The sequence below is a fragment of the Anas platyrhynchos genome, chromosome 2 (assembly GCF_047663525.1).
Source record: "Anas platyrhynchos isolate ZD024472 breed Pekin duck chromosome 2, IASCAAS_PekinDuck_T2T, whole genome shotgun sequence".
NCBI classification, from domain to species: Eukaryota; Metazoa; Chordata; class Aves; order Anseriformes; family Anatidae; genus Anas; species Anas platyrhynchos.
This window is the reverse complement of record NC_092588.1, coordinates 93,353,162-93,374,692: the sequence shown is the minus strand read 5'-3', so window position 1 is coordinate 93,374,692 and position 21,531 is coordinate 93,353,162. Positions and strand designations below refer to the sequence as shown.

The window sequence follows — 21,531 nt, the reverse complement described above, 5'->3', positions numbered from 1 at the left end:
TGAGAGCAATTTACATTGCTTTTGGATTCACTTAGCTGACACCCAGAAGAGAAATTCACCTGAAGGAGGAGAACAAGCCATGTAAGACATTTATATAGAAATTTCACTCTCTTGTTTTCATACATAATCTTTACCTCCTCCTATCCTTCAAGCATCATGGTTAGACAAACCCACACAGAGACCTCTTCAAGAAGCTGGTGAGAATCTACCTAACATAGAAAATCCACTTGATATGGAAGTAGATTACAGCAGCTTAAGCATCCCCAGGCTTTATGGTGTTTTTTATTGTTTATTTTTGAATTAGGTTTGATGTCTGGAGATGGAAGCAAAGGAAATTAACGTCTTCCTTCATGCAAAGCACTAAGAGAGACGACATCTTCTTAAGTTAAATGAAAGGGTTTCTATCACTTTGTGAGGCTCCAGGAGATTTTTTCCCCCTCCTCTTTTACCCAGATAATCTTTATCCAGTTACAAGTTCAGCATTCTGAAAAGCTCAATACCAGAAAGGGTTCTGAATGCAAATGCAGAAATTACTCTTCCCCCCCCCCCCCCCAAAAAACAGTTTTCTCACTAAGGAATTAATTCCTATAATAATTTTCTTCTTCTGACAGTTGGAATCTTTCCATCGCTTCAAAAGGACTTGAGACCACTAACTTGCTCTGCCACCTTCATGATCTCTCCGCAAGTACCCACAAAGCTATACATGATGGGATGACAAAACAAGGGGTCAACAGTATATGGAAGAAATACATAAGAAGAAATACATTTTTGTTTTGAAACAAAGAACTGCAAATTCAAAGCGTGCTTACGCTTTATGTTTAATAAAGTATACAAGCATTAGCCTAAAAATAAAAAATACTTATCTTATACAATAGGTTAACTGGCACCTCTCACTCATTCTTCCTCCCGAGCTGCCTCATTCTATCACTAGTACATGCAAATAAATCACAAAAGCAAAAGACTAAGCAGAGAATGAAATACACTGGACAAGAAGAATGGCTTCAATGAGACAAGTGCCCTAGTCTGCTTCACTGTGGGGCCATATAAACACAGTGCTAGCACAATACAATGGATAACATGGGATAGAAATGAATGAGTAGAGACAGGGAAGGAAATGATTACAGGCAGCTTAAACAGCACAGCTGCTGAAAACCTAATTATAGTCTGAAGAGAGTACAGTCATACTCAAAATAAATTCAAGCAAAGACAATTGCAAAGGCAACACAGTGAAACGGACAGCCTATCTCACTACACAGGAAGGGGAAAAAAGTTTATGGAAAACACTGATACAGGATGCAAACACACCCACATGAGCTACAAATAAATTACAGAAATTAGAAGATGCTTCCTATAGATTACTGCAACCGATTCTTGCTATCACCAATTTTTGGAATCCCTTTCAATGACACAAAACCTAATTCTGTGAGATGAGTTCTTTAGCACAGTACTGGCAATAGAGACAGTGCTTGGCCAATATTTGGTTACTGATCAATAACCAAATTGTGTTCCCAGTCCTAGCAGGTGGGTAGGTAATGGCAACGTTTAACTCTCTCTGAATATATGTTCTGCTGTTTGTTAGTCTCTGACACAGTGAGTTTTCCTGAATCTTCTGTAACTACCTACAGCCTAGTCCAGTCTTCCAGAAATCTACTCGTTTATCCTTGGGCCAGCCCTTATTACAGTTTGACAACACTGACAGTTCCCTTTTAAAATGGTGTTTGTTGTGGAGAGAAGTTAACAATGCTTCATGAGCTGAATTACCCCCTCTGAGATTGCAGTGGTGATTTTTAAGATAATGATTCTGATAAAGCTCTGCAGATAGACAATTTCAGTGGCTCAGTAAGCAATCTGTCTTCCAGACACCATATGGTTACTGGTACGATTAATACAACAGTCCTGAATAATACCTTTTCTTATGCACTTGTCAGAACTCTGCTTCTGGAAAACACGAAGCAAATGTTTGGAAGTTGAAAGTCTCTGGAAATTCCTTTCCTGCTTTAAATCACTAGGTCATCTCAAGCATTTTGATAGGCTGTATATGCATAGCCTAACATATTAACAGAATATAGGAAACATTGATAGAACTGATGTAAGACCACCAATGTTCTTATTTCCATGTTTGAAAGACTGACCTTTGGATTTTAATTTAAAAAAAAAAAATTAATCAAAAGACAAGCAAAGAACTATTCTTCTGTCTCAAGCATCTGGATAAAGCACAAAGTATTTTTCCACTGGGTTCCTAGAAGTCATTTAGCATAGATGCCTTTGGGTTGCCAGCTTAAGAAAATATCTGAGAGGAACAAATAGCATTTGCTCTAATAAAAATAACCACTCTAGCCAACGTTAGACAAGGTGCACTTTATAAACAAAGCAGATTTACTTGAAGATAGTTACACTGGTAGAATAATACCAACAGTATCCTTTAGGGTGGATATAATTAGACTAATTTAAAATAATAATAACATAATTCTGTTAGTATAGTAACGTGTCCCAAGTTTCACTCACAGCATAAACTGTACTAGCCAAAGCATAATCATTCTAGTATAACAGTTAGCACCACTTACTGGCTTTGCTATACAAATTAACGAACAGGTTACATTACTAACTGCTTCAGCTCTGCTAGTACAACTTAGGGGAAGACCAAACAATAATGCTGTAGTGACCATACTCTGGACGAAAATTTTATTGGCAAAAATCCAGTTGCCTTTTGTCTTTTTTCCAAGATAAAGAACAATTCAATTTGTAGAACAATAAATAACTTTCCATCCTCAAAAATCCCTCTGGTTCCTATAAACTTCGCTATACTTTCACAGCTTTTAGAACATGCCTTGCCTACCTGAGAAACCTCGTGAATAGAACATAGGCCTCCAGTAAACAGACTGACAATTTATGCTGGAAAAATATTAGGAGATTACCCTAGTGGGTTGCTCACATCTGTCTGATGGCAGTTGGCACCTGCACAGATTGCAGAAATGAAGGAGAGGAACAGCAGAAAGTCCAGATACCAATCCCTCAAGCCATTGCAGTTGGTGATTTATGAACTTACACTAAAACCAGTAATGGCCTGAAGTGCCTTTGACAAAGACACTGGGCATTAATTAGGATCAGTAAACCTCTTTGGCTGGCCCAACACAACCAGATCTTTTGGTGATAAATTTAAGAAATTGAATATACTTTTTAATCATCAGACAACACTAATGTCAAATAAGCCATTTTTGCCAGAAACTTTACTTAATATGGCTTTGTGCTTTTTGAAACCAGCTTAGAAGACAGCACAGTGACTTTACAGAGTAAAGAAGTCTTCACTAGAAAGCCCAGTTTATGGAAACTAACAAATGAATTGTTAAATTCAGCCCCGTGACTGACATTCTTCATGCCAAGTTGTCCACCTGAACTCCTCCAATACCAGAAGTCTTTGTCCCCAAGGCATCCAGAAACAGTCATTCAAGCCAAAATATCTGCACAAACAAAAGAGCAAAACACCTTCAAATACTTTCAAAGTAAGTCCTATTCCTTATTTGTTTTTTCTACCTAAATTAGGAAGTTGGCAGACATGGTTACAGAACTTCCCTGGAAATTCCACCTGTGGTGCTGTGCCTGCTTCATTAAAACATTCCTCCCACATGCCAAAGACATTGTGCATGAACACCACTTTCTATGCAATAATTGAGTATGTTGCCTCTCAGGACTGAGATGCTAAGTAGAACTCTCCATGCAATTACTCACTGCAGGAAAGAAAAGGAGCAGGTGTGATAAGAAGGTACTAGAAGCAAGTTATGCTTACAAGGAAGAAGGTGGCAGGAAAATGGAACATAACTATTGAAACAGCACGTTTCAACCCTTAAGGTGTGCCACAGCAGTTCAGGAGCAATCATAGTGTGAACTACACATATAGAACTTGTCCCAGGACTTGTGTGCTAGGAGGAAGCACAAACTAACTGTGAAGATCTAGCATGCTTAGTCTTAATTTTGGAGCTGTTCTTAAGAGTCCTTTGGAATTGTGTATAGAATGCAAGGGCTACAAAATATTGTATTCCTGGCAGACTTAATCAACGATATTTGAAGCTTTTACCCAATACTAAATGCACAGTTTCAATAACTCTGGCCTCAATTCCTATGCAGCATAATTTCACAGGTACAAAAGATTAATAATACTGTACAGAAGATTAATACTAGAACCTCTTATTTCCACAGGCATGCTATGTAAATCATTTTGCAAGCATTTGTGAAGCATGCAGAAAGTATGACTACACGAGAACAAAATTAATGTAGTTAAAGGCTTGGATAGCATACAGTAGATAAGGGCATAACCAGGGTGGGGGATAGCAGGGAAAAAAAGTAGTTCCATGAGCAGAAAGAACACAGATACCTGACTTCATTTGGGCTTATCTCACATTTGGTTATACTGAAGTGTAAGCTCACATGGTAATCTTCCAAATAAAGCAGTGTTCATGCTCACGCTGTAATTTGTCAAAGCGCTCATGTGTTTCTTTTCTCAACTCAGCAATCAATTTTCACAAATACTTAAAAGAACATTTTGAGACCCTGGCTCATTTGCCAAGTTTCAACAGTTGTTTTTTTTAAGTTATGCTAATTTTATGCAAATTAGTCTTCTTTTCAGTTTTAGTATAGCTTCCTAATAAGCTAATATAGTTTTTATTTTAATTTGTTCCTCGTCTTACACCTGAATAGCGAAAAAAACACACTAATTATTTTACATTACTGAAATTGTTGCAGAGAACAACCTGGAACACAAACAAATAATTTGTATCACCTATAGTTTGTGTTGCAAAATAGACTCAGTTGGGATTACACAACTGTATGGGGGGTTGTTTTGATGCAATGGTTTCAGAAAAAAAGGCATTTTCATTACTGTTACCACTTCTCTTCAACTGTGCAGTCTTTCCTGGAAGAATTCAAACTGATATTCTATTAAGAACAATTAGAACTAACACTGCCTGTCATCATAAACAATGCATTTATTTTATTTTATATATTTTTTTAAGATATCATAGAATCATAGAATCATAGAATATCCCAAGTCGGAAGGGACCCATAAGGATCATCAAGTCCAACTCCTGGCACCACACAGGTCTACCCAAAAGTTTAGACCACGTGACTAAGTGCACAGTTCAAATGCTTCTTAAATTCAGACAGGCTTGGTGCAGTGACTACTTCACTGGGGAGCCTGTTCCAGTGTGTGACCACCCTCTCGGTGAAGAACCTCTTCCTGATGTCCAGCCTAAACTTCCCCTGCCTCAGCTTAACACCATTCCCACGGGTCCTATCACTGACAAGGCTTTTTTTATCTTTTAGTTCTAGAAGTTCACTAGTACAAAACAAAAGGTCAAAGTGATTTGATTTTAATGTATGGTTGTTCTCCTGTATTTTTAAGGACATCTCATTTATGTGGTGGCAAGTGATACTTGTACCTTTGCTGAAATTCCTCTACTTGTGTTATAAAAATAATTTGCATCTTATGTTTCCGCTTTCTCTGCCTCTTTATTTGAGAGGACTCAAAGTGGCAGCAGGGTCAGCTGACTTCTGTTCCACTTCTTTCTGCCTCCTTTCTTTTTCCTTCTGGATTCAGCCATATGAAAACAAAGAAATTGCCTCCCTCCTTCTCGCTACTTGAAAAAGAAAATCACTATTTAATGTTAGCAAAATAAACAGCGGCCTGGCTTGTCTTTCTTACTCTTGCCACTTCCTAGTACTATGTCTGCTAGTAGGATGTTTGGGACTGTAACACAGAGTAGGGATATCAAAAGAATGTTGGACAGTGCTGTAAGCTCTTATCTCCAGACTTATTAATTACTGCTCCGGTGTTAGTCTTATTTTATCCATTAGTAAGCTACCTTCTAGGCTATGAGCTTTTTTGGAGAAGACTACTGGATACAGTCCATGCTTAAACCAACATAATAAATCCTACAATCTAGTTGAAGCTTCTAGAAATCAGTGCAAAACAAACTGAAGTAGCACAAACTATCTGCCAACTGTCCTAGGATGACACACATTAAAAAGGGAGCCTAATAAACACCAGTTATGAATATATATTCATATATGCTGTGAATGTGCATATTTGTATGTGCATATGAACTGAAAATATATTCAACTCAGTTTCGTCACTGAGGCTGATCTTTTAATTTACCTGCTGATGCAGCAAGTGCATCATTTAATGCATCATTTAATCCTGTCTGAATCTAAGAAGAGATTGGACTGTGCACTTAGTCACATGGTCTGAACTTTTGGGTAGACCTGTGCAGTGCCAAGAGTTGGACTTGATGATCCTTAAGGGTCCCTTCCAACTCAGGATATTCTATGATTCTATGATAAATGCAGGTGCATTTAATTCACCTGACTAGATGCAAAGGAAAAAATGTTACAGGGAAGTAAACCCCCATGGCTGGAGAAGAATATATAATAGCCAAGGAGAACAGACTACTGATCACATGAGAGAAAACCATCTTAAGTCCTATTCAGGGGACTTAACAGCAACAAACCCCAACAACTGTAGGTGAACCTGGAAAGCTAGAAGTCGTCCTGTTTCCCTGAACTTTGGGTTAGGTTAACGCAGTTCATGACTGCATGATTGCAACCCAGTCACTTCATGGGCAAGGCCGTGTCAGGAAGGAAGGTAACTGACATTCCCTGTAAGAACAGTGAAGCAAAAACAAGCCTTTTGTAAAAATTCCTGATTCACTCTCTGATACCCAAGACAGATCTTAAAGGGTGCTCAGAAAGACCAAAAACGTCTGATTTCAGAAGAAAAATCCTTGAAATTCACAGCAACCTGTAAGCCAAGGCGGCAACTGCCACAGAGTATCAGTGATGCTTTGACTGCCAAAATTATCTCTGAGCAGTTTTGTATCTCACAAAGGGTCGATACATAACTATGAAAAAATATCTAGTTTATTTTACGTGACAACTACAGCAATTTGGAAATCACGTAATGAAGGCCAAGCAAATAACAGAGAAAAGACTATTGCACAGCATTAACAATTCATAAGTTTAAAATAATTTGAGTACTGATTAATCTGAAGCCTTTTTTGGGTGTTAAACTCAGAGCTGTCTTCATCAGTCTCAAGATGATCAATACAGCAAGCAAAGCATTTATCCTTGTTTAAAGCCCATTCACTAACAATTTATATTTACAGTTCCACAATTATAAAGTCCATTTTTAAAAATACATTTCTTAACTACAGTATGTAGTTTTAACTTAACCAGACTAAGCAGGTTTCAAAAGTATCCATTTTTCAGTACATTTATTTTAGGCAGAACTTTTTCATTTAAACTGTCCCATATGGAAGCCTCTAAACACTTGGAAATCTTTTTGTGCTAGAAAATACGAGCTGAGAGCAGCCAATCAGCAGCATTTTCATGCATCTCAAAGAGCTGTGTTCCCATGATTCAGCAAGGAAAAAAAAAGCACTACTATGCTAACAGAACTCACTACAGACAGATACACAACCTAAACTTAAATTTCCTAAGGTTGAGAATAGCTTTTTACAGTTAAGATTGTGTTCCTTTAATTATCAAAGTGTACTGTGTTATTACTGTCCTCACAGCTGCCTTTTTGCCAGAACTGTTTACCTTGTTCATCCAAATTTTCCAGTTACTTTATTTCTACCTAAAATAAATTATTCTTAATGTTTTCTGAGCCATCATCAAACCTTTGGAGGCTTTTATGTCAAAAAATTAAGACCATCCTAAGACTGGGGGTTATTTTAAATTATGCCAGCATGAAACTTCAGACTGGCACAAAGGCAGTCTTCACTGAGGACCAGAGCCTTTGAACACTTGAACAAAAGGCAGTATCACTTTTTTTTTTTAAACATGGAAGAAAAATAAGCTTTTTGTATGTATACATATTTTTTAATTGAGGGTGCGTACATATTTTTTAATTGAGGGTGCGTACATATTTTTTAATTGAGGGTGCGTACATATTTTTTAATTGAGGGGAAAAAATGAGAAAACATAATGTCCTTGGGGTTTTACTTCATATTCTTCATGCTTGGCATCAACAACATTCTTACTCCAAAATATCTTCTAAAATGGCACTCAGAATAATTCTTATACTTACATTAATAACATTCATTCTTCTGGTTTGCCATGGGATGATTCATCCAGAAGCAATATAGGTTGTTTCAAAAAGTGTTACAACATTATTAGGGCTAAACAATAGGGAAGCAATATAAGATAATGCTACTGGGCTAATGCACTACATTAATAAAAGAAAAAAAAAACAGATAAAAATACTTTATGTGTTATCTTCCCACTGAAGACAACTACAAAAAGTGGAAAGTCTACCTTATTGTTTTAAATTACACTAAGTCATTTTAAATGATTTTAAATAACACTAAGAATTATGTTCTACCTGGACTTGAGCAAAGCCTTTGATATGGTCCCTCACCACATTCTTCTCCCTAAACTGGGAGAGGTATGGATTTGAAGGATGGACTGTTAGGTGGATAAGAATTGTTTGGCTGGTCACAGACAAAGGGTTGCGGTCAATGGTTCTATGTTTGGGTGGAGTCTGGTCACAAGTGGTATCCCTCAGGGGTCAGTCTCAGGACTGGTGCTCTTCAACATCTTTATCAACGACACAGATGACAGAATTGAGTGCACCCTCAGCAAGTTTGCAGATGACACCAAGCTGAGTGGTGCAGTCAATACAATAGAGGGAAGGGGTGCCATCCAGAGGGACATGGACAGGTTGGAGAAGTGGGCCCATGAGAACCTAATGAGGTTCAACAAGGCCAAGTGCAAGGTGTTGCACATGGGCTGGAGCAATCCTAGGTATTATTTATATAGACTGGGAGAAGAACTTGAGAGCAGCCCTGTGGAGAAGTACTTGGGGGTCCTGATGGATGAGAAGCTGGATATGAGCTGGCAGTGCGTGCTTGCAGCCCAGAAGGCCAACTATGTCCTGGGCTGCATTAAAAAAGGGGTGACCAGCAGGGAGAGGGAGGTGATTGTCCCCCTCTACTCTGCTCTTTTGAGACCCCACCTAGAATGTGGGGTTCATGGTGTCCACCATGCAGTCCTGGGGCCCCCAACACAAGAAGGATGTGAAGCTCTTGGGACAGGTCCAGAGGAGAGCCACTAAGATGATCAGAGGGCTGGAGCACCTCTCCTATGCAGAAAGGTTAAGGGAACTGGGATTGTTCAGCTTGGAGAAGAGAAGGCTCTGGGGAGACCTCATTGCGGCCTTCCAGTACTTGAAGGGAGCATATGAACAGAAGGGGGAACGCCCGTTCACATGTGTTGGTAGTGATAGGACAAGGGGGAATGGTTTTAAACTAAGACAGGGGAGATTTAGGTTGGAAATTAAGAAAAAGTTTTTCACTCAGAGGGTGGTAAGTCACTGGAATGGGTTGCCCAGACAGGTTGTGGATGTCCTGTCCCTAGAGGCATTTAAGGCCAGGCTTGATGCAACTCTGGGCAGCTTGCTCTAGTGGTTATCAACCTTGCCCAGAGCAGGAAGGTTGAAACTAGATGGTCTTTAAGGTCCCTTTCAACCCAGGCCATTCTGTATGATTCAATATGATTCCATATATGTTCTGGCCCTACAGAGGTTCTCATAAACATACAATAGAAAGTTAATACACATTCCTGTCCTGATTTTTCTTTTTTACTCAGCAAGCTTTTCTTTCAAATATCACACCACTCTATTGAAATACCAGCATTCCTACACTTAATCCATGTTAAACACTGCTGACCTAAACTGACATTTTGGGAAAAGAAAGGAGTCTAGTCTTCCTGTCAAGGTGCAGACTGAGCTTTCCTGTTAACATCTACACACCATAAAACTTCTGAATAGGAAAAAAAGGAACAATTCCCTCAAAGTCTTGGAAAGGAGTTCGCATTGGCAAGAAAACCTGCCACAGCCCTCCAAGAGATCTTGAAGAACACAGAGACAAGAATATAGTTCATTTGGCTAACATACTCAACTACGCAACTTAAGCCAATTCCTACTTTAAATAATGGTGTCTCTTTCAATTGAAACATGGCATGCCATACTGCCAAGAACCTGTGAGCATCCATTTCTTGGAGTGCAGAATGCACACTGTGTGCATTCTCAAGGAGGCGGCCTTGGAGAGAGGCTCTGTCACTCCAGTGAATAGCTGAAAACAACTGCGTCAGAAATAAATAGATCAGCTGTGTGGGACACTGCATATTGTGGCAAATGACTAGTTTGGGGAAGTGTATCAACCATGGAATAAGAAATATGCCAGACAAAATATTAACCCATTAAATTGAAGATCCAATACTTCTAATTCTTCACAAGCAAGAAGGTTAGGGTCTGAAAACCTCCAAGCACTAAAATCAGATGAGAAACGGACTGCTGGATTTCTTACATGCAGAGTGGTACCCTGATAATGCTGCCCACTCTGATACTTTTCTGGCAAGCTACCTTCAACAGACTTAATTGCACCTGCCATCATATGTACGAGTCTACAATCCCTCCCATCCCTACTGTGGGCAGGAAGATATCTTGAATAATAATTCCTAGCTCTAGGAGATACAATCCCCCCGTAGGGCATTGCTATTGCTAATGTACATACATGCTTCAACTGCCTTCCCTGGACAATGATTTTGCATTTCCAGTGCCACCAAAATGTATTTCCTACAGTGTGGTGGGCACTTAAATTACTGAAAATCTTTTTTTCCTGGATGGGTCATTGCACTCAAACAGAGCATCTGGGAAGCAATCAATTTCTTAAATAAGAAATATCTCCATAATGTATGTAATGAAAAGCCAAGCATACACCCAATTCAAGAGATATCTCCATAAAAGAAGTCGAGCAACATGGTTTAATTTTCTTTTAATAAGTTTTAGGTTTAATTTTCTTAGCCTTAAGCCAGACTCACCTCCACTTCCCTTTGGAATTGGGGAGGGGAGGAAAAATGTCTTTTAAAGTAACATCATCAGGGAAAAAGGATCTCTGGAATGCAATAACTAGTTTTAAGTAAATCAACTTCTAGCAATCTCAGCCTATGCTCAGCATAATTTCCACCTGCACTGACAGTTCTATCTGGTCACACAAGCTTAAAGAGAAGAATCTGCACAGAAGGATTGTTTCAGCTGCGGGTCACTGAGATGACCTGTAAGAACTTTGTTAAAAATAAAAAAAAAAAAGCAACACAGATACGGGAACTGCTGTGGCTTCTTCCTCTAAGGCTGAAATGTAAATTCTAGATATGTATATATACATGTACTTGCACACTCACATGCACAGAGTCAGAGACAACTTAAGTAAGCAGGACCCGCATGTGGCAGAATGGCGAAGCAAGCATTAGAGTCCTGAAATACCTGAAGCCAGTGCTTAGGAGAGAAAGGTGAGCCAACAACATCCCCACTGTTTACAGGCTCGTAATGCAGTAGTGAGCAGGATTCAGGGCTGCACTATGTGGTAGAGCCCTACTGAATCAGCAAGAGCAGACAACTGCTAGAACCACAGATTGCCAACAAAGAAGGTAATTTGGGGGCTGAAAAAAAAAATCTTAGGTGTGCCTTTAGATGCTTGTAAAGCAGACCCAGACAGAAAGTGGATACAAAAGAGATCAGGTTTGTTCGCATGCAACAAGAACCAGGAAGTCTCAAGATAAGCACAATAAGATGCTCTAACTGGACTCCTTGAAGCCCACAGTTACCTGTGGAGTGAAGCTCTCTAAACCCAGTGCTTTTGTCTGGTAAAGACCATGTGCTTCTGGACACTTGCCTTGTTCATGTGCATTCATCTAGCAACCAATTCTGACTCCTGTCAGACAGGGTAGTAGGCTATACATAGACCTCTAATCTAAACTAGGTCCGCTGTTCATATGAATAAAGTTAGAGGAAACTCTTTACTTCTGGAAGATAACTTGACTTAGAAATAAAAATGGCACCTCCACTAATGCTTTTTGATAGGCTAGAAGATGCAGGATTCGTAAATACTATTCAGAAGGGTAAGGCCCTCTAAATGCAGACATTTAACATTTCTATCTGCTAGCAAGCTGGTTACTAGACAAAAGTAGTTTCAGCACTGAACTGAAGACCAGAAGGCACATTTCTACCTTCTAGACATTTCGTGAAGAATATTGAAGTCGAAAGGAGAAGGTATAAAGCAAGGAACAACCCAAATGCTCTATTTTTGGCATGCTTAAATGTTGTCCTTATTCCATGCTTTTTTTCTTCTCCATTTTATTATCTTTAAAAGATTGGCAATATAGGAAAGGGAGGAAAACCAACATTTTTTTAATTAACTCTATCTATCAAATTTCTAGATAAAGTGATTAACCAGTTAAGTGTTTATTCTGATCTTATTTCCCTTTCCCTGTTCTCTTACATTCAGGCTTTTATTGAAAAGGTTTTTCACAAGTCCAAATGTAAAAGCAATTCCTCATTAACAAACATCTATACTTAATATTAGGCAATATCAATTATACTTATATTATATTGAAACAGGAATCCGAAGTGTTCAGTTCTGGTACTACATTTTGCATGTAAAAACAAACAAACCAACCATGCTTTAACTTACAGGAGGTACACAACAAAAAATACTAATAGTTACTTCCAAGAGACAGGTTCCTTTATGAAATCTTTTAAGTGGTGCTTCATGATTCACTGAGTTGTAAGCACAAGTTGTACTACAGCACCGTTCATCCCACCCTATGGGAATCTTTTCAATATATCAGGAAGTCTGAAGATCACATAAGAGATGCAATAAATTGTCAAAACATGAGCTATATCTTATTGACAAGCAAACGCATAAGGCAGCTGGTTTGGCATGCATACCTTAGTTCAATTTTTTTCTTTGCTTTGGAGTTCATATAAGAGGATGTTTCATGAATAGGCTCTGGAAAAAAATGACTCAAAAAATCCCTTAATAAAAAAATCAATTTTTCATAAAATGCCATACCTGAAGCATGGTATACTTCCACTTAATTATGTATTTTTCTGAATGTGTATATGAACCATCAAAAAAGCTATTACTTTTTTTTAGAGCAGTAAACAGTTGCTTGTTAGATTCTGCCCCTCCTCACTATAAAAAAGGAAAAAAAAAAAAAGAAGGGGGGAGGATGTCCACATTCAACAGTTACAATTAGTCAGCATCATCATTACCCTGCTTTGAAGTCTACCATGCAAAAAAATCTGGCAAGTGTTTTGGCCTTCTTTTTTGTCTTCTACAACCACTTTCACATTACTTTTGACAGTTTAAGGAGTAAGAGAAGTCACTGAGCTGCACTACATACCTCTGTTGAGGTACACAATTGATGGCTTGCCCTTTCTAGCCATGTGAAATGGTGTAGGCCTTAGAGCAAAAATCTCACCTACACAGAGCTACTCCAGAAATTGACAATACATTCATTTATATATTAAGTCATGTGTGGATTCCATCAAAGAAGCACCCATATACTCATTTTACCAACACAATTACCACCTCCAGATGTTAGTTTCATTTATCAGAGGCCTCTATAAGCTAAATGTACATCCAAAATGCCAGACAGACATGCACACACCTTTACATACAACTAATTACATAAAAGATGGTCCCTTACTGTTTCCAGCTCTGCAAAGAATACTGCAGTCATGAATTAAACATCACCTCCCAAAGTTCCATTCTGTACTCTCTCTTAGCAAGGTTTCTGGGAACACCTATTAGGGACTTGAATAGGTTTACATTACCTCCAACCTTAGGCCCACCAGCCGAACCCGGCTTTCTTGTACTGTTGGAAGGATTTCCTGGCTTTTTAGGTGCAGGAACCTTAAAGGCTGAAGCAGCTGATGATGGCCTATTTCCATCCACCGACTCGTCATCATCAAAGCTTTTGTCTGGAAAAGGATACATTAAATAAGAATAAAACCATTAAAATGAAGGTATATTTATTTGCTGATCTGCTATTTTGTTTCACAATTCACAGAGATTCACAAAATGCATAAATAAAAAAAGGATTTATCACTTCGTCCTCTGTCTGTGACCTGGGAATAAAATGACAATGGTAAATAACATTTTCTACACAGCAGTGCTTATAAAACATTCTTTTGCCTCCTTAATTAACCACTCTAAAATTGCATGCAGAAAATGAATCCTACACATTCATTCCCACAAAGGGAAAATATCTTTGCACAGATTGATTTTTTTGCCCATTTCTGAATATTTTCCCCAAAGGACAGCCCTTAATATGATTTTTATCATTGCAGTCTACTGCTTCTCCCTTTTCTCCCTTTTACTCACGCATGCATTTTTCTGCTGCACATCCTCCCACAATGTGTCTACCAGCACTCCCTACCTCCTTCCTTCCACACTGATTTTTCAACTTACAATCGCAGATCCGCTTGCAAATCAGCCGCCTCATTCCTCTGATAGCTCTTAAATCCCCTTGCTCTAGGACAGACCCAGCACTTCACATGGCCGCAACGCAGTGAATTCTCAACCCTAAGCGAAGATGTAATGGGAACCTGCTCGCAAACACCCTACATCCTCCGCTGAGGTTTGTGCCGGCATCTTTCTCTGCCTTCCCTGCACTAGGTGCCGGCAGAACCAATGGGCTGCGAGGTGACATCATCGGCAAGGAGAAGGTGGGAATCCTTCCTGCAAATAAATGCGTTCCCACACGCTGTGTCCGCCACAATTGCCATCCTGCGTTCAAGCCATCAGACTGCCTGCCCACTGCACTTCGGGGTTTGTGCTCCTCCCATGAGCACAGTTTTGTTAACATCTAAGCGAGGAAGGGATTAATCTCTAGTCGCTAGGTAAAGCAGCCTCAGTGCCTCAGAAAACAAAACCTGCAGCAGAACACAACCGTTTATCAACCCACTTAGTGGAGGAAGGATTTGTCTAAGCATCGACATGGAAAATATTCTCATAGTAACTAAAATGGGCCATGCTGAGCCCCAGCAGCACTACAGTAATAGAAGATCAATTTAGCACATTGCCTTCTCTAAAACCTGTCACGTCTAAAAAAATAAAATTAATTGCAAACCCTTGTTATCTCTGGAAGGACGACTATTTACCCATTGCTTATCCAGAGCTTGTTTCCAGCAAATTATCAACTATATTTAATAATAAAGCCTCCCAAAGGGAAGCAGCTTTCATTAAAATGGTAAAGCAAGGCTCTTCCCCTCTCTGCAGCATTCGCAACAAAACCTAACGTTAGAACAACCCACATTTAACGTGTCAGAGATCACTGGTCCTGTAGTGAAGGCATTTTCCTAGCACTAGCAAAAAACTGTGTACTGCACTAAAAAAATCTTGATGATTGAAGAAACAGCAAAAAAAAAAAAAAAAGGCACAAGAAACCTCTGGACACACAGTGACAGCTTGCATGGCGATCATCCCGCCCTCTCCTCTCTCACAAACACCAGCTTGTGAGAGAAGCTCCCCATGCTCACTGGGGTGCAGATCTGCCAGGTATGGGGCCATGGCATCACCCCCTGGCCCCACATTGCTGTGGGAGCAGCATGGGGCTGCACAGCCCTAGGGCTGGGGAGGCAGATGCATTCCCATCCCTGCTACTTGTGCTCCCAGCAGCACAAAAAGAGCCAGGCGTCACGGTTTTGAACAGGGAACGCCACCAAACCGATGCCAGGTTGAATGTAATAAGTGTCATACTGTAATAGGGACGCAAATGATGATTGTTAAAGTCTAGGATGCCTGCAACGCTACAGGTAATTTTAGAACAGCATTAGGTAATATCTTGCAAACTTTTAAGCAGCCTGAACAGACTGACACATCAATATGCTATTGTGAAAACTGACCAAATGTAAATACTAAAATAAAGCAACAAAAACATTTTTGATTTTTACCATTCAAAATGAAACACGCTACATTTCATGCTACAAAACTGCACAACAATGCAGCACTGATATGCAAATGTCACACAACAGACCTTTGAAAAAAAAAAAAAAAGAATTTATTTACACCACAACGTTAAAAATATGAAGTGAGCATTTAAGCAAAATCTCCTAATCAAAAGAAACCACCAAAAACAAACAAACAAACAACAAAACACCTAACAACAGAAACTGAACAACCCCAAACAAGGCTGTACTCTGGGAAGCAAGCATTCCTAGTTACTGACATGTTGGATAATTAGGGGCCCATATATTAAACAATGCTCTGGATAATATAGTCATATTTCTAAACCTCAAAGACTTGTTTTATACACCAAACATTGTTAACACTGGATTAAAAAACCTACCTATGAAATAGTTTTACACTTATTCTGTCCGCAGAAAAACAGAATCACAGAATCACAGAATTTCTAGGTTGGAAGAGACCTCAAGATCATCGAGTCCAACCTCTGACCCAACGCTAACAGTCCCCACTAAACCATATCCCTAAGCTCTACATCTAAACGTCTTTTAAAGACTTCCAGGGATGGTGACTCCACCACTTCCCTGGGCAGCCTGTTCCAGTGTCTAACAACCCTTTCGGTAAAGAAGTTCTTCCTAACATCTAACCTAAAACTCCCCTGGCGCAACTTAAGCCCATTCCCCCTCGTCCTGTCACCAGGCACGTGGGAGAATAGACCAATCCCCACCTCTCTACATAATCCTTTAAGGTACCTGTAGAGAGCAATAAGGTCGCCCCTGAGCCTCCTCTTCTCTAGGCTGAACAAGCCCAGCTCCCTCAGCTGCTCCTCGTAGGACTTGTTCTCCAGGCCCCTCACCAGCTTCGTCGCCCTTCTCTGGACCCGCTCAAGCACCTCGATGTCCTTCTTGTAGCAAGGGGCCCAAAACTGAACACAGTACTCGAGGTGCAGCCTCACCAGAGCTGAGTATGGGGGACGATCACCTCCCTAGCCCTGCTTGTCACACTCTTTCTGATGCAAGCCAGGATGCCATTGGCCTTCTTGGCCACCTGAGCACAATGCTCGCTCATATTCAGCTGACTATCAACCAGTACTCCCAGGTCCTTCTCTGCCTGGCAGCTTTCCAACCACTCATCTCCCCGCCTGTAGCGCTGCTTGGGTTTATTGTGCCCCAGGTGCAGGACCCGGCACTTGGCCTTGTTGAACTTCATGCAGTTGACCTCAGCCCATCGGTGCAGCCTATCCAGATCCTCCTGCAGAGCCTTCCTACCCTCGAGCAGATCGACACACGCACCTAACTTGGTGTCATCTGCAAACTTATTGAGGGTGCACTCAATGCCCTCGTCCAGATCATCGATGAAGATATTAAAGAGGACCGGCCCCAGCACCGAGCCCTGGGGGACGCCACTAGTGACTGGCCTCCAACTGGACTTGACTCCATTCACCATGACTCTTTGGGCCCAGCTATCCAGCCAGTTTCTAACCCAACGAAGTGTGTGCCAGTCGAAGTCAAGAGCAGCCAGTTTCTTGAGGAGAATGCTGTGGGAGACGGTGTCAAAAGCCTTGCTGAAGTCAAGGTAGACCACATCCACAGCCTTTCCCTCGTCCACCCAGCGCGTCACTTTGTCATAGAAGGAGATCAGGTTCGTCAAGCAGGACCTGCCTTTCATAAACCCATGCTGACTGGGCCTGATCTCCTGCTTGCCCTACAAGTGCTGTATGATGACTCAAGAGGATCTGCTCCATGAGCTTCCCTGGAACTGAGGTCAAACTGACAGGCCTGTAGTTTCCCAGGTCTGCCCTCCGGCCCTTCTTGTAGATGGGCGTCACGTTTGCTAGCCACCAGTCAACTGGGACCTCCCCTGATAGCCAGGACTCTTGATAAATGATGGATAGGGGCTTGGCCAGCTCCTCTGCCAGTTCTCTCAGTACCCTTGGGTGGATCCCATCTGGCCCCATTGACTTGTGCACATCCAAGTGCCGTACCAGGTCACCAACCAGTTCTTTGTGGATAGTGAGGGCCACGTCCTGCTCTCCATCCCCTTCCACCAGCTCAGGGTACTGGGTATCCAGAGAACAACCGGTATTGCCGCTAAAGACTGAGGCAAAGAAGGCATTAAGCACCTCCGCCTTTTCCCTATCTCTTGTAACTGAGTTTCCCCCCAAAACCTAGCCTTTAAAAAGCCATTTTTTACATTTCTTTTTTCCCCACCCCTTCAAATGCAAAAGGATTTTTTGAATCATAGAACTCACCTTGACCACTGACACATAGACATTCTTAACTGGTCTTTTTCATGATTTATGTTAAAAAAAAAAAAAAAAAAAAGAAGTACAGTCACCACAAGTTACAGCACATTACCGTCTTAATTTTAAGTTTTAAGGCTGAAGTAGTAAGTGTTGAGGTGTATTTTTTTTTTTAATAAAGAAAAACAGGAAAATTTTGTACCATCTTTCACAGGAACCTGAAGTTTTTCTCCACCTGTTTGGGCCGTCACAGCTTTATTTCCCTAGGCTTTATTAACAGCGTAATACCAATTTATCTTTAGAAACACTTCATTTTCAGAAAGACCCCTAGAAGTATTTGTGAATACCTGAAACCTGCAATCTTCCATGAAGACGTGCTTTCCATGCGTTCTCACTTGAGTGCCATGACACTAGTTTGCCTCTTTCACAAAAGCACTTCCACGTAGCCCAGTGCCCAGACCTCTGGCTCAAGGTACAACTGTTAATCCACAAGGCAGAAGCAAGGTGTGGGTCTACAAAAGCCAGAAGAACTGAGACAATTTACTACATGCCCCCAGTTAGCTCCCGTAAGAGGGCTGAAGCTCCTCACTCCCCGTGTGCAGCATGATGATGGTTGTACTGACAGCACCCAGCTATGACTGTAACAGTAGTTTTGTTTAGTCTGCAAATGAAGTTATTTTCTCCAATGGAAGCCATAAAAGACTAAATATAATTGAAAGTTTCAAATCAAGTCCATCTGAAGGATGCAAACATGTTTTCAATCTAGAATGACTTTGATAAAAACAACTAAAAGCAATTTAAAATGTATTAAGATAATTTACTAGGCCAAACACTTTCAGCATATCTAATTGAACATTTGCAAATATACCTGACAGCTGAAAGAACATTCTCCTAGCAGCATTTATTGCTAGCAATGTACAAAACATGTGAAAGGAAGAACACAACGAAAGAGACCACATCTCAGTTAAATCTCCTAAGACTGTCCTTGTACTCAGTACTTTCATTCTAAATCTCAATGGATAGTAAGGGTATTGGTGCTAAGTACTTCCCCACAGAAAGCCTGGAATCTAGCATTGCCAAAAGCTCCTGAAGAAACCTAGAGAGCACCAAAGGTTCTCACTCTGGTACAACTTCCAGATGAAGAACTTCCAACTAGAAAAGTACCAAAAAAGGTTGTTATATTCATAAAGCTAGCAACACAAGTTCCAGCATTACAAGTTTTCTCCTCTATAGTAATGAGAGCTCTGCAAAGTCGGCATGTGTTGTACAAGGGCTCTGTAGCAAGTGAACAGGTATCCAGGAGTTCAGGCAGATTTCTACAAAATGTTTCAGAAGAGTCAATAGAGTGTTTCTAGTAAAACAAACAAACCAACCAACTTGACCAACGGATTAGGCTCTAGAGTTTGGTAAATTGTAAATTTGATAAAGTTATTTGAAGATTAAATCCAGACACAGCTGTTCTACTAGAAACAGAAACCAGATTTGTGAACCACAGCAAAGGTTCAAATACTAAAATTCTTAAGTAATGCACTATGCAATTTGAATTAAAAGTAACTAAAAGATAAAAGGATATCTTTCTGTCTTGTAGCACTACCTTCGGTGGCCAGATTATACATATGTATTACCTTTTTTAAAAATTATTCAGACATGTCAAAGGATAAGTGGCTCAGCTGGAAGTTGCAGAGCATTTTAAAAGGCACTACCTGCCTAAGTTTAGGCAGCTGAAGCACGCCCAAGATGCTTTAGACCAAACATAAAGGCAGAATTCCCAGTCATTATCCCTGTGCCAATGAAGGTAAAAGAAAAAAAAAACACCAAACAACAGCAAAATAAACAATAAAGCACAGAAAATAAAACAAATAAAGAAACACTACGTATTGCAACCAATTCTGAAGCCAAATTCACTTAACGTGCCGCTTTTTTCAGGCAGTTCTAGTGGACTACAGCATCTTAAAATAATGAAAAAACACAAGCACAGGAAACCCCAAACAGTAACAGGAACGGGGCAAACGAATCAGCTAAATGTATCACAATTTTTTAATTGGATCAACAGCATTATGTTCCCCTAACTTTCCAGTAAGATTGCAAGGTGGAGCATGGCTCTACCACCCTCCACTGATCACTACAGCACAGTGAAATAGGTCCATGCCAGATGTGCCTTGAAACAAACAAAACAAAAAAAGAAAAACATAATACCAAGAATCTAAATGAATGCGGCAAGAGAAGAGGGGAAAACTGTAAAGAAACTAAACCTGAGAGAGACATTCAGAAAATAAATGTTTAGGGATGGCAATGGCACTTGCCACAACAATTATTCCCATTTCTTAAAGCCTAAGAATTATACTATAATTATATAATACTTATATATAATAATAATAAATTATTATTATATAATAATGTATAATTAATAAATAAGCAAATTAATAACTATTTTAAAATATAATTAATAATTATAAATGCATTATTATACTTATATAATTATAATTATTTTATTGTATATTATATATTGATATTGTAATAATTATATAAGAATTATACTATTATACTAATAATTTATCCATTTCCCTCAATAGTTTCATGAAAGATTATCTTCAGAGAAGACTTAATTCAGTGAAAATATAAAATATTCCAATAGTATTTTCCTCACCCCAAATAAAAGCTAGTCTTACACTCCATAAACTCTATTGTCTGTCTGAAAGACATGATTTAGAAGACAAAGTTTCAAACAAAGCTGCAAAAAGCCAAAACAAGCAGCTGAGCTTTTTTGCCCATCCAAGCCAAGCTTTGTCCCAGTCTCTAGTTCTGAAATATCTTCCTCAAACTGAAGTGATTTTCTCATTTTAATCATTAGCTACTACAATTAAGGGAAGGATTTTGCAAATCTGGATCTATCTTTTACATTTGCAGCACCTGTAAAATGATTTCCATGTCCAGTTGCATTTGCAGAACTATTTCCTTTAGTCAGTTTTAAATTATTTACCTTCCAATTGGGCTTTCCTTTGTTATGCATTTCCCAAATGTTACTCCATAGTGAAGATGCATTCAGTATTTCCGTACTTTGAAAGTCAACAGCTTTATTCACAGCTTTCCTCAGGTGCATTGAATAGTCTCCTAAATCAACACCTGGCAGTCTATGGCCTACCAGTAACTAAAGAATGATTTAGTCAGTAAAGGGAAGAGGGAGGGGGAAGAAAAGGACAGCCAGGATTTGTAGAATTCATGACAAGGCACCATCTACAGCAGGATTCACAATTAAAAATGAAGAAAGTACATACTTAGTTCCATTTTTCCTCAACATTTCTAGGATGCTGTTGCTTAAAGGCCACACTACACTCAGTGCTAACATATTAACATAGTGTTGTGGGAATAACAATCAAAAAAATAAGCGTAGAAAGAAGAGAGACATTATTTGTAGAGGAAATGACAAATAGGTAATTTCTGATAATTTCTAATAAATCAGCATAGGTTGATTCGGTACCTGTATCGCAG

At 39.6% G+C, this 21,531-nt stretch overlaps 1 protein-coding gene across 41 annotated transcripts in view; it reads right to left on the bottom strand.

Annotated features, from left to right (window-relative positions):
- Nucleotides 1–21,531, bottom strand: part of CLASP2 (cytoplasmic linker associated protein 2) — a 170,537-nt gene that overhangs the window by 81,663 nt on the left and 67,343 nt on the right. For 31 of the 41 annotated variants that reach the window (XM_072033163.1, XM_072033162.1, XM_072033147.1 and 28 more), the window contains one exon: nucleotides 13,670–13,816. In XM_072033163.1, the coding sequence (XP_071889264.1) occupies nucleotides 13,670–13,816 (147 nt within the window). Of the gene's footprint in view, nucleotides 1–13,669; nucleotides 13,817–14,306; nucleotides 14,476–21,531 lie in introns of those variants that run through there. The other 10 variants (XM_072033173.1, XM_072033169.1, XM_072033170.1 and 7 more) reach the window with 7 other exon arrangements.